Genomic DNA, 13,711 nt, shown 5'->3' with positions numbered 1-13,711 from the left:
TTTGAGACATGAATTCCTTCACTTACCAGTGTGCTTGGGAAAACCCAAGTCACCATTTCTCTCCCAGGGATTTGCAGTCCCTTGATCGGAGAATTCTAGAATCTACACAAAGCATCTTTGTGAAGTCTACACAGGATCCCACATGCCCATGTGCCTGCCATGGAGTGGAGTTTGCATGTAAATAGCGGCGAGCAAGCTCTAGGTCAAGATCTGAGAAAGACCATGCAAGCAGAACCTGCCAAGGAAGGAGTAGCATGAGTCTGCCCAGCTGTAGGGTATAGTTCTTGGAAGGAGCATCTTACTTCTTTTGGCAACTGATCTCTTACTGAATTTAATGACCACATTTATAAAATAGACCCTGTGTACTTCCAAAAAAAGATGTGAAGGTCATATATGCTATTAAAACACATGTAAAATAGACTAGCTAAAATGAAATTTTTTTAAAAAGAGAAAAATTAGAAACCATTTAGTGATGGATGACTGGGACTTCTGGCCCAGGCTCCAAGATAGGCCTCACATCAACCGTACAATGAGTAAGTCAGATCTTTGGGGGACCCATGAGACTAGAAAGGACCCCAAGACACGCATAGCTCAGTGTGAATGACTGGTGTTGATCAGTTCTGGGAAGGAAAAAATATCTTTAAAAATGGTGCTTAGCCTTTGGTTATAAACTCCCAGAGATGGCTGAAGGAATTAAAGATGATTTTTCTTCTTATTCCTGTCACCTTTCAGTCATTCCCAAACTTTCCACATTGAACATGATTATTTCTATAATCAGAAAAAAACCTAATATAAAAAATAATAATTACCAGACGTTGAACTCTTCCTGCATGCCAGCATTATTCTAAGTGCTATGTGTCGATGGACTTGTTGATTTCTCACAACAATCCTACAAAGTAGGTGTTATTGCTGTCCTCATTTTAGAGGTAATGAAATTGAGGCAGAGAATTGCTGTAATGGTCCATGGGCACACAGCTTGGATTCCAACCCAGGCAGCCTGACCCCAAAGCTCTTGACCACTTCGCTATGCCTTAGAAAGAGATTTTGTGTCCACGAGTCCTTGAAGACTCTGTATCAGTGCCTCAGAGTAGGTATATTATTCTCCCCTGAGGGGTGCAGGGAAGATGGGCAATGTCTTGCATGTATATGCTAAAGAAACACTGGCCATAGCGTTTGCTATAGGGTGGTGTTGCAAATCAGATTCTGCCTTGAGTCCATCTGAAATCCCTCTGTTGCAGTGTAAGCCCTTTTTCTACTCCCTCCAGTCAACTTACATTTCTTCTTACCTAAGATCACTCTGGTGGAAATTTCCTCTGAGTCTTTTCCTTCCAAAGCCCTATAAACCTTTTCTTCTGGGGCATATTTCTGAGACCTTTGGCCGCTTACTTTGTGCTTCTTCACACCTATTCCAGTGTCTCTGCAGCTCATGCTTGAGACCTTGGTCCCCAAACCAAGCTCAGCCCACCTGAGAGCCCAGACCAAAGCAGAGAGAGAGAGAGAGAGAGAGAAAGAAAGAGAGAGGAGGATTTTGTTATTTAAGTGCTCTGTGCCCGGGTCTGTCTTCATATTCTGGTTGAAGGTTTGCTTGCAAAGGACAGATCTGTTTATCCACTGCTCTCCCTTACCCTTAATCTGTTGGCTTGGCCAGGATTGCATATCACTGGGGGCCTGAACTTCAAGCCTCCTATGCACCATGAAAGGTGAGGCTTGTGTTCTGATGCAGATAACAAACCAGCATTAGGGGAACCAGATATCACACACGAAACCTAGAGTGATCAGTGACTCTCTGGGGGAAAGCTTCCTTAAGGAGATCTAATATCAGAGGAAGAGCTGCAGGCTCAGAGTGGAACCGAAGTGTGACTCCCAGCTTGTAACATCGTTGTTACAAGTGGGTTCTTTGAGTGGCCAGCAAAGCTGCTTCAGCGTCGGCATGCAGACAAGAGAGACTCACTGGCAGCCCCAGGGAAGTACATCTGACCTGGATAACGTAGGGCCCAGGGGAAGGTAGGTGGTTCCCAGAGACAGGGGAGCCTGATCACAGCCTCCAGATTACTATTTTCAGCTTGAAGAGGTTTGACCTTTGTTTTATCAACTGCACTGCAGTGAAAGCTGTTTTCATGTTCACTGCATTACCACATGTGCTGATGTTTGATATCTGATAGGGAAAAATAAAGGTCTATCACTGAGAGTTTAATTTGCCTTTGTTTAAGTTGCCATTTTCACTTCTCCAGTTGCTCATTGCTATAATCCATGTAACAACAAGTTCAAGGAATATGGGGGCAGCTCTGAGCAGCACTGTCAGTCACTCCCTTCCTGCATGGTGGGGATGGCATTGCTACTCCCCACCACTCTCCTCTCTACCCTGGGTACCTCTGCCATCTTGGAAGCTACACACTGGTGGGGAGGGTGTGATGCCACTGATTTACCATAGGGTTTAGGGCAAATTGCTCCCCTTCTCAAAACTCAGTCTCCTCAGATGAAAAAGTGACATTTCTCTACTGCTCCAGCCTCACAATGCTGTATTCTTACTGGGAAGTCTATTGAAAAAGCATCAAGCCCCCTTCCCTCTTCTAGCAATGAGAACAGAAAACCATCTTCAGCCCCAGACCACTTGCTTAGGGCTTGTAAGAGAACCTCCTAGGAAGCTAAAACCTGAGGAGACTGTCGCATGATTAAGTTTAAAACCTTTTCTTTGACTAAAAAAAATCCAGAAATAAAAATACATTATTTTTATATTAATGCTATATAATTTTATATTAATGCTTTATATTTGTTCAAATACTTTTTCTCCTGATTTGGGAAACAGAAGTAACAGCATGGGCTTAGTGGTTAGAGAGCCTGTGGGACATTAGGCAAGTTTCCTAACTTTGTGCCTCGGTTTCCACATCAGTAAAACAGGAATAATTATGGTATCTTATGACATGATTTTGAGGGATTTAAAACCTGTGTCTGGGAGGGAGGGTATAGCTCAGTGGGAGAGTGCATGCCTAGCATACATGGGGTCCTGGATTCAATCCCCAGTACCTCCATTAAAAAAATTAATTAATTAATAAACCTAATTACCCCCCCTCCAAACTAAAACCTGTGTGTGGCACACAGTGAGAGTGCAGTAAACAGTATCTATCAGTTTATCCAAACTTCATAAGAATCTGATCAGTAGTTTATACAGCACCTGACAGGGTCTAAAAATCCTCACTTAGTAACACTTTTGATGGGATGAATGAAAGATGAAGAAACTGGACCACAGAGAGGTCACAGTACAGTGGTATGTGTCATTGGTAAAAACTGAAACTTGATATCCTTTTCTTTTTCAGTCTGTGACAACCCATAGGTAGTTAAAAGCAGCAGTTTTTAACCTGGGATTTCGAGGGAGGTTAGAAAACCCATTTAGTTATCCATGAGCAGTAATGAAAAGCAATGAAATCTATTAAAATGGGAGGCATCAGAAGGTACCATCAGAGCAAGAAGTATTTCTTATGTGGCTCACAGTCAAAAATGTTTGAAAAACATTGATTTAGAGCCTGGACATCTGTGTCAAGCAAACTCGAGTTTGAGTCCTAGGACACTAAGCTATTGAAAGGGGTCTGACAGCAAAGAAAAGGGAAGAGGATGATAATGGAGATGATGATGATGCTGGTGAGGATGATGATGGAGGACAGCTAGCACTGCTGAATGCTTAGGGTGTACCAGGCACTCTTCTACATATTAGCTCATCTAAATCCCACTACAACTTGATGAGATGGGTGCTGTCATTAGTTCCATTTTGTAGAGAAAGAAACAGAGAGGGTAAGTGATTTGTTTAAGATCACAAAGCTCTGACCTCAGAGTCCACTTCTGATGCCTCACAAGTAGGTGTTCAATAAGTGTAATCTATTTCCATTATAACTGAGGAAGAGGAAAGGCTAGACTAAGCATCAAGGAGTCTGCCTCCTAAAAGCATCAGTTCCCTTGGCCTTGGACCCTCCCAGCCCTGATGCTGATTGTTCTGTGCTACTGGGAGTTGGGGGTGGGGTGGCACGGAGGCGTGGAGAAGCTTACCTAATCTCTGACTTGCCTGGGGAATGTGAGAGGGGAAGGTCCCAAATGGCTTTAGGCAGGCACCAGAAAGAGGAAAAATGAAAACCATGTCAAAGATAAATCGAGCCGTTCTTAAGAGTTAGAAAGTAGACTTAATTAGGACCAGCTCTCCCCATCCAAAACCACAAAAGTTAAAATGGGAAAATATTTCCAGAAATGCCCATTATGTGTTGTTAAAAAATATCTAGAGTAAAATATATGTTTTATTTTATACATGCCTCCAGCTAAAAATTATGCTTTTACTCTCTCTCACAGAAGATGGGAATGTGAACCTAAATCTAGACAGCCCCGCATCAAATTTAGGTTGCTTGCAAGCACTGCAGTTCTCTATCGGCCAGATCTTATTCAATCTCCTCAAAGGAGAAGAGAGGGGAAAGAATTTTAAAAAACCAAGCCGTGGGGCTGGGAGAGAGCTGTTCCTGACAGGCTGTGGCATGTCAGCATTTGCTCCTATTTCATTAAATGGCCTTCCCGTCGTCTCCTGTTGGTGCCCACGACAGCACATCTTTCATCACTGTGTCTGCTGTCCTTCTCTGAACTCACGGAAGGGCCACAAGTAATTAGCAGAGATCAGCCAGGGGTAGGGGAAGGGAGGGAGGCTCACTGTTCCCAGATGGGACCTCCAAAACTCAGATACAGGACGGCCCTGTTCACTGCCCGTCAGCCTCAGAGAGGCCTTTCTTTGGCCCAGATTTCTAGGAGAGTATTTGAAGATGTTTCATGCTATGAGAAGCTAATCCCTGTCTTCCAAATGGTTGGCCTTTTTTTAAAGAAAAGAAAACAACAAAAAAACTACTGTGTAGGAAAACATCTCTAACTTGATTATGTTTTGAAAAATGATTTCTCCATGACAAACCAGTACCCTTTCGAAAATGTAACGTATCCCTTGAGAAGTTCTTGCTTCTTGAGTGTTAAAGCGTTGTTTGGGCATTCGTTCTCTGCCTCTCAGGATGCATCAATGTCACACAGACTTTTTTGTTGTTGTTGTTGTTGTCATTGTTGCTCTGAGGTTTACAGGAGCACCTCAAATTGAAGTTAGAGGTCGTTTATTTATTGTTGTTAGCCTCTCTCTCTGGACGAAAGCAGTTGGATGTTTATTTTTCCGAAGTCCGTTTTAGAGGTCTGAGTGCAGTAAGCAGACTTACTGCAAAAGTACCCCAGATTCTGCAGGGAAGTAGTCCGGCCCTGTCAGCCACAAGCCACCAAATGTGCTCCCAAGCTGGAGGGTGGAAGGCAATATGGTAACCCAGGGCAGAACTAACCCCTATTTCCTTTTATCATTTTAGCTAAGAAATGCCATGGTGAATAGAAAGACTGGGAAGTTTTCCATGGAGGTGAAGAAGACAGTGGACAAAGGGGTACATTTTTCTCAAACATTCTTGCTGCTTAATTTAAAACAAACCTCTGTGAAAAATTAGCTTTGAAAGGTCTATCTGGAATAAATATCTTTCTCTGAGATCATTTTTCTCTTGTCTTTACTTATCTCAAACAAGATTCATGTAGTACTGTTAACCTAATCATAGTGTGTCCATTTATTTTTATTTATTTCTGAAAACTTCACCTAGCAGACTAACTATGTTTTCTTTTCTCTACAACTTTTTTTTTTCAATCTAGAAACGGGTTTTGGTGATGACAAATGACTACTATTATACAGACATCAAGGGTACTCCTTTCAGGTAGAGCTGACCATAATACATGGACATTCCATCAGACCCATCAGTTGTGTTTGTACAAAACCTGCTGACGCTCTCAGAGCTCATCATCTGAAGATAACCAAACACCCTGCCGAAAGGCTGGAAAGAGTGAGGAAGGGGCTTTTCCCAGGCTGCTTTTGTTTTTGTTTTCCAGAAGGGGGAAGATGGTTCAGGCTCACCTAGGAGAACTCACTCAATTTGTCATGGTTCTGCATCCCATTATCAAGCAAATAAGCTTGGGGCGGGGTTCCAGCTAAGGGTAGAGAGACAAATTCAGAGGGTTACCCAGGGTCCTTAACCATCTAACTTACTGCCTAGTGAGTTCCATTTCGCCTTTTATTTCCATAATCAAAAAGCAATCTTCCAACTTGGAGGTAGCATATCCATCCCTACATGTTGTGTTTCTGTTTTAATTTCTCTGAACTGTCCTTCTGTGCTTGTCTGCCTTTGAATCCTGTTATTTCTCTTTGTAACAGTTCTGAAAAATGCCTTTGCCCTCTGGCCTGCCTTCAGATGCGTATGTGGCATTCTAAAGTCTCCTGCTACTGTTAACTTAGTGTGATAATGCTTTTTGTAAAAAATTATTTTAGTGGGGCTTCTTTATGTTCCTGAACTGGTACCTCACAGAGCTAAGGAGAAAAAAAATGTAGTAACTGTAGATTAATCTTAAATATGGCATCGTTGTCATATACTGCCAAGGATCATGGGTGGATTCCATTTGGAACCAGAGCAATCAAGGTAACACACGACTACCAAGTGGGTTTGCCAAATGAAGAGACTATGTTTTCAAAACATATTCTCTAACTTTAGGCACAAACAGAAAAGAGCTTAAATCAAGACTTTTGAGAGTGTGAAAAATCTACCAGACTAGGGAGAAGTTTGGGCAAGAACAACCACGAGGCTACACTCAAGTGATAGTGGAAGTGTTCGTTTTTGCCGTTGTAATTTTCCTAGTCCCACCTGGCATAAGGTAGTAGTAAGAGCAGGGCATGCAGCCCTTGCAAGCACATCGAAGAGAAGGGCTTGCTGGAAGGGCTTGTAGCAGTTTGCCACACCTCTTTAAAAACACAGGAAGTCACCCATTGCTGCTGGTCAGAAATTACAGCTGATTGAATTTGAAGCAGCTGATTAAGCCTAAGAAAGACCAACACCAACTATGAACTGTGGGGTTTTGAAAGTTAACTATTGGAAGAAATTGTTTGCAGAACATGAAATGGAAATGCGAAAATGGAAAATAAAAAGTTAGCCGGCAAGTCTATTCCAGTCAATGTCATGGATTTCAAGGTCTGCTTTGTTTCTCTGCACAGTTTAGGTGTGGCGCTCTCCAGAGGCCATGGGAAATATTTCTTCCGAGGCAACGTAACCATCGAAGAAGGTAAGATGCTGCCTTCATTCGTCTTATCCTTTCGTGTGGGAAGAAAGCCCTGCAGCTAGCCATTGGGTTAGCTGAAGAATTTGCTTATCTGTCCAACCCTCTGTCCAATCCCTGGACATTTGAGTCAACTAATTACCCACCCGATGTTACCTATTGCAGAATGGTGAGAATCCCAACTAGTGGTGGCTCTCCTTATGATTTCATTTATTTATATTCTACTTTCATCCACAAAGTTGTTAAGGCAACTCATAGGAATCATCCATCCACCAACTGTATTATTCTCATATGTAGAATTCAGTACCAAGAAAAATATAAATTAGTGTAAAAACTTAAGCCCAGGAAGTGGAAAAAGAAAACAAAGGTATGAGAGCCTTAGTCTCCTACGTAGTTAAGCCACAAATTTCACTTGTGTTTCAAGGTAGCCTGGGTCCAAGGGGAATGTGCTCATTGAGATGATTTATCTAAGTCAGAAGGAATGAGTAGCACCTTGAGATTCCCATATCTTCTATTCATAAAGCACCAGCACGCTGGAAACTCCCAATAAATGGTAACAGTTGTTACAGCTTTTTAAACCTTAAAACTGCTGTCACACCCATCCCATCCTTTTTATCTCCCCTAAACCTAGTAGCTCAGAGAAGTTATCTTTCCCAGCATCACCAGCTCACAGGGAGGGGTGGACCTGGCCTCTGAAAAGCTTTAGTCTCAGAGTGGCCTTGAGTAAGTCACTTGCCCAACCTTAGTGTTAGATTTTGCATCTCAGAGAAGGAGTTGGACCAGACCAGTGCTCTTTGTGGGTATCCTCAGGAAATATGGCCAAGAGCAGCAAGGTCAGTTACAGGCCAGGTTTTAAATGGTTAGAGCTGGTTACAGATGAGTGTGGTGAACTTCCAGAATCTGGACTGCCTTGTGGTTCCCTCCTATGATGTAGTGGAGAATAAAGGATGAGACTGGAGGTCCCTGAGATGCCAGGTTCTATAGATGGCCTTCTGGTCTATGCTGAGTATCCCTGCATTGTCTCATAGGCATTGGTTTTTCTCTCCCAACGGATGGTGAGATTTTAAGCAACCGGAAGGAGAGCAAAGGGGGTCGTCATGACCTGGGCAGAGTGCCTACCACAGAGCTAATCAATCATGTGCTCCCTCTTCCCAGAGACAGGCGAGAGACAACAGGCAACTTTGTGATTTGGGCAACATGCTCAACAGGATGTATTCTCAGGGATCAATTTTTATTTTAACTTCTTTAATTTTCTGGCTTCATGAGCCATGTGTGGCTCTGTGGATGTCATTGCTTGTGAAGACATATAATTCACATCTAAGGCATCTGAGGTCAAGCTGGGGAAATAACTCATGATCAGAACAATAGGAGAGATTATTAATGGATTATTTGCCTCTGTTGTGTTCATTCCTTTAGTCAATCCTCAGTTCATGGGCCTGCCGCTCCTTCGTTCTCTCTCCCTCTCTTCCCCTTCCTCTTCCCCCAACCCCCACCTCTCTCTCTCACCCTCACACACACACAGAGTTGTTTACATTGTGTTCCAGACAATTTCTTCATTTTTTCAGTCATTATCATCTTTAGTTAGGCTAAGAGCTCACATAGAGAAAATTTCAGAGTTAACAGCACCCACCGTGCAAGAAATTAGTTTGAATCCTCAGCAATGGGGCAAGTGTCTGATTATCACACAAAGGAGGTCAGATCTTCCTCTCTCTGTTGGTCCTCTGTAAATAAGAGGGCTTACAAGCTTGCCAACTTTGCTGAGTGACAGAGCCTAGGAATGCTGCTTCCCCTAGGCTAACTAGTAGAGGACTTGTCATCCGTCAAGGCAGAGGCGTGATTACTGTTCTGCTGTGTTGTTGAAGAAGGCAGGAGTTTCTTGGAGATGGCAACCACACTACTGAAGGATCTTCCATAAGGACTGCTGTCCCACAGAAATACAGGAATTTTCAACCTAACTTGTCAATAGCAGGTATTACAAAGATGGTGAACGGGCAGATTTTGCTCAAAATGTAAGGAGTTGCTTCTGAGGTTGAACATGTGGGCTGTAGTTCTACCTGCTGGAATCGTTTCCCTTCTGAATCTGCTTGACAATTTCTCTCTTTATATATATTATACACAGTAATTGTTCAGTAAATTAGAGCTTATATCATTATTGTCAGCATTGTCAATCAACAGTAGATGTGATTTTGTCAGAAGGATCAAAATGGGAGGTGAGAGAATTAGAGAAAAATCAGATTTCCTTGGTCGCCTAGGAACTCAGGCAGGAAGCAGTCAAAAAGATCTTCCCTTCAGAGTCTCATCAATAGATCCTAGGGGCAGATAGGGCTTTGTGGGTGAAGACTGATGAGAAGTGAAACTTGAAAAATAGATAGAATTGATATCATGAATCCCATATTCCAGGAAGGTGAGATCCCAGCTCAGGGCCTCTGCACTGGTTACGTCCTCTCCTTAATTATCTACGTGTCTCGCTCCCTCACCCCCTCCAGGTCTTTGCTTAGAGTCACTTTCTCAATGAAGCATCTCTGACTCCCACAGTTGATACTGACACTCTCTCGTCCCTCCCCATTTCTTGATACTCCCTCTCCTTGCCTCATTCTCTCTCTTACTTTGTAGCCCTCACTACTGATAGGCTCTGTATTTTAATTTTATTTACTTATCTCTATTCTGCCACTAAAAAGTAAATACCATGAGGGCAACAATGATTTTTGTCTTGGTCACTGCTATATTCTCAGGGCCTAGAATAGTACCTGGCACATAGTTGATGCTCAGTAAATAAGTGGAAGGAAAAATAGGAGGGAGGGAGGGAGAGTGAGTGGGAGGGATAGAGGGAGGCTGGCAGGGAAAGAGAGAGGGAAGGAGAGAGAGAAAGGGAAGAAAGGATGGATGCATGTGTTATCCCAGGGACTAATTCCACACAACCTTCTCGTGCAGTCCGTGAACATCTTCTGACTGGTATAAAACTCCAGGAGTCGAAATGACCCTCCCAACATCGTTCAACCAGTAGGTGTTGGAGCCAGGATATTCCCACTTGGGCCATGTAGGATGATACTCTATCTAATTTATTCCCTACTTCCTATAAAATCAAGCAGGAGTATGTGACGATAGGTCTAGTATTTTGCTATTTATTTTATACATTTGTATTTGAGGAGGGCACTGGAATCCTGGGTGCAGTAAGATATAGTTGGGCATTTGGGAAACTGACATTCTTAATCATTAGAGTTCCTGAGGTTGTCACTCAGAAATGCATGGCTGCTGATGACCCATCAAAATGAAGTCACATGAAGATGCAAGGAAAGAGAGTGATTTCACAGAGTTAGGGTGTCTAGAGCATTCTATAAAAACTCCCCAGTTCCCTGAAAGCCTTAATTCTTCTAGCTACCTTTCCAGACTGATGACTCTTTTTTTACTTAGGATCCTGTAACAACTGGAAATTTTTGCTGGTCAAAAACAGTTGAGTATTGGCAGTCTTGCATCATTCAACCTATAATTTCACTCACAACCACCTGTCAGTTAGGGACTATTATTATTCCTGTTTTGCACACAAAGAAACTGACATTTAGAAAAGTAGAGCAACCTGCTAACATCACAGAGTAGTTAAGTCCCACTCAAGTTCCCAGCTGGGCTCTAAGGGGCTCCAAAGTCAGTGTCTCTACCATCCTGCCAAGCTTCTCTCCCAGTACTCACTGGTGTATCATTTGTCTTCATGGAGTTGAGGCTTTCCTAGGAGACTCGGTCAGGGAAAATTGCAGTGGTGGCTGAGTGAGGTGGAAATAGGGGGAAGGTTTTGCCTGGGAGGAAAACTTGTTTCCTACGTGCAGAGTCCCTTTTCCCAGACAGATATCTTTGGGGTTGATGTCTACCCTTCACCCCACAATGGTCCTGCCCTAGAACATCTGAAACACAAAAGAGGATGAGAGGGCTCAGTGCCCTGCATGGATGGTACTTACTCATGATGCCCTTCTCCTTGACCTCTAGGCCTGCATGACTTAGAACACCCTGATGTGTCCTTGGCAGATGAATGGTAAGAATGGAAGAATCCTTCCTCAGCATTGTTGTTTTCTTCCCTCTTTGGTTTCAAGTTGCCTGTCCTCCTTTGCCCAGTTCCCCTGGCTTAAAGGTAAAGGAAGGTGCTATAAATATATACATGTTCCTGTTTGAGGCCATATCATGTTCCTAGGTCCTACTGCAACACTGACCTACACCCAGAGCACCGTCATCTGTCTCAATTAGAAGCTATTAAGCTCTACCTCAAAGGCAAAGAACCTCTGCTCCAATGTAAGTGTGCTTTCAAATGCCCTTGTGTGCACGTGGCCTGGGTTGGGGGGTGGAGCATGAACTCATAACCATACTTCCCTTGAGTTTTCAAGGGAAGCTTTGCTTTGGCAGAGATGATCAGTCACACTAAATCCAGCCAAATGTCTGCTTCCTATAGAAACAGGAGAAGGAATGTGGATTGAGGGAAGTCATTCAGAATCTCCAGTCCCAGTTTAACCCTTCATGTTGGATTTGTCCCCCTACCAAACCATTTAGTCAAGCACCTGAGTAGGATGAAAATGTTACACTTGGGAAGGGACTGTCAATATCTGCTCTTCCATTTTACAAATGAAGCCTGGAAATAGGGCTTGTCTCATCCAAGGTCGTGATCTAGGTCTTCTGGTTCTCTCCAGAGTGGGATTGCCACTGTGACATGTTGCCTCTTGTAGTATACAGTCTGCTGCCTCTCCTCCTACCAAGTGCCCTCTGAGGGAGCTCAGTGAGTCAGAAATGGCCACTGGATTGTGCCGGGGGCAGGGAGAGAGCAGTGGCAGGCCTGATGCTCACCAAGTCTAAGAACAGTTCCTGGACTGGCACAAATTCATTCCAGTAGCTAAAGTTGGGGCATGAGGGGATTCACCAAAGTGAGGATGGCACCTGTCCCTACCCCTAACAGATATCACTTATTCAGTGACATGAAAAGCTCTTTATATATGTTATCTTATACAATAACCAAACAGCCCTATGAGAGATGAAGGAGGTTATCCAGCTCCTAAACCACATCTTCATGGAATGGATTTACTTTTCTGGATATGCTCTAGTAGAGAAAGGATCAGATGGACATCATATGAGCCCAATTATTCGTTTTGTTTGACTTTTTGAGTGACATTTAAAAAACAGAAGTAGAGATAATATGAAAAAGCACTTACATTTACCATCTAGCTTTGTCAAATTTTAATGTTTTGCCATATTTGCTTTAGATATTTTTTAAGCAAAGAAACATTACAGATAATGTTGAAGACCCCGAGTGTCCCTGTGCAGTCTCATTTCCCTCCCAGAGAGAATTACCATCCTGTATTTGTTCATCATTCCCATGCATTTTATACAATGTATACACTATATATGTACTATATATATATATCCATAAGTACTATGTGCCAGTACTTTTCATTATTTTGTATATTAAGATTTATGGATATAATACATATTATTCTACAACTTGTATTTTACTCATTATACATTACATTTTTGAGATTTATTTGTGTTGATCATTTAGCTCTGATGCATTTGTTTGAATTAGTATATAGCAATCCACTATATAATTATATCTCAATTTATCCATTATTTTTATTGATGAGTTGTTTGTGGTTTTTGCTTTTACAAAAAAGCTCCACTGTCTTGTTGGGCACCAGCCACAGTGAAGACCAGTCTGCTGTAGGTGATAAAGCTGCTAGACTCATGATTGCCTCCTGATTCCTTAGCCTCTTCCACAGGGCTCTATCAAGAATCCCTTTGGATAACGACAGATATCCCTCTTTAAGAAAAAAAAAAAAAAACTTCTTAATTCGAGGGAATCACGCAGAAAGAGTCTCAGGAGATATTAAGCTATCATAGCCATTTCCCTTCTTACAGTAGATTGAGATCAGGGCCCTGAAGAATTGAGAATTCTGATAGAGGACAGATGTGGGGATGAAAAGAGCAAACTTTCTGATGAGTGCTGCCTTCTGATCTCTGAATCCCAGAGTTGGCATGCTGGTCTATGGCATGAACTACTAGATGGGGAGAAAAAGCAGAAAACTGAAGCATGAGTCATTCAAGACTCTCAATTTACTATTATCTCATCCAAATGTGCTGGGGGCTCCTGTATTACTGGTATATCAGGCGTCAGAACTGTTTCATATTTTGAACTGGTAGGAGGTTAATGCATAAAGCAACACTCCATACGAGAAGTAGCCTGCAGATATTGCAAAAGGAGCCCAGTGAGTGCCTCTTATGCTATGATTTGGGGTCCAGCCAAAGCCATCTTTTCAAGTCTGTCCTTCCCAACAGGTGATAAAGAATTGATACAAGAAGTCCTTTTTGATGCCGTGGTGAGTGCTCCCATTGAAGCCTATTGGACCAGCCTTGCCCTCAACAAATCTGAGTAAGTGGTTGCACGTGTCCCCTTTTCATGGCCATTTCCCCACAAGCAGTCCGAAATATGGTTATGGTTTAAAGAACTAAACTGTTTTAGGAGCCTGGTGTTAAAGTTCTTTAATTTTCCCCAAAGCTCCAAACCACAAGAGCTAGAGCAGATTAGCGGCTCTGGCTTGGATGG

The 13,711-nt window shown here is 42.7% G+C and overlaps 1 protein-coding gene across 1 annotated transcript in view; it reads left to right on the top strand.

Annotated features, from left to right (window-relative positions):
- The window catches only part of CACNA2D3 (calcium voltage-gated channel auxiliary subunit alpha2delta 3), a 776,511-nt gene that overhangs the window by 609,593 nt on the left and 153,207 nt on the right, over window positions 1–13,711 (top strand). Inside the window, exons 19-24 of the mRNA XM_064496418.1 lie at window positions 5,364–5,435; window positions 5,692–5,753; window positions 7,079–7,146; window positions 11,116–11,161; window positions 11,318–11,415; window positions 13,444–13,537. Of these exons, the coding sequence (XP_064352488.1) occupies window positions 5,364–5,435; window positions 5,692–5,753; window positions 7,079–7,146; window positions 11,116–11,161; window positions 11,318–11,415; window positions 13,444–13,537 (440 nt within the window). The remainder of the gene's footprint in view (window positions 1–5,363; window positions 5,436–5,691; window positions 5,754–7,078; window positions 7,147–11,115; window positions 11,162–11,317; window positions 11,416–13,443; window positions 13,538–13,711) is intronic.

Source organism: Camelus dromedarius, chromosome 17, assembly GCF_036321535.1.
Source record: "Camelus dromedarius isolate mCamDro1 chromosome 17, mCamDro1.pat, whole genome shotgun sequence".
In the NCBI taxonomy this organism is placed as follows: domain Eukaryota; kingdom Metazoa; phylum Chordata; class Mammalia; order Artiodactyla; family Camelidae; genus Camelus; species Camelus dromedarius.
Note: the sequence above shows the minus strand (reverse complement) of the source record. Positions and strands in the feature narration are given on the sequence as shown.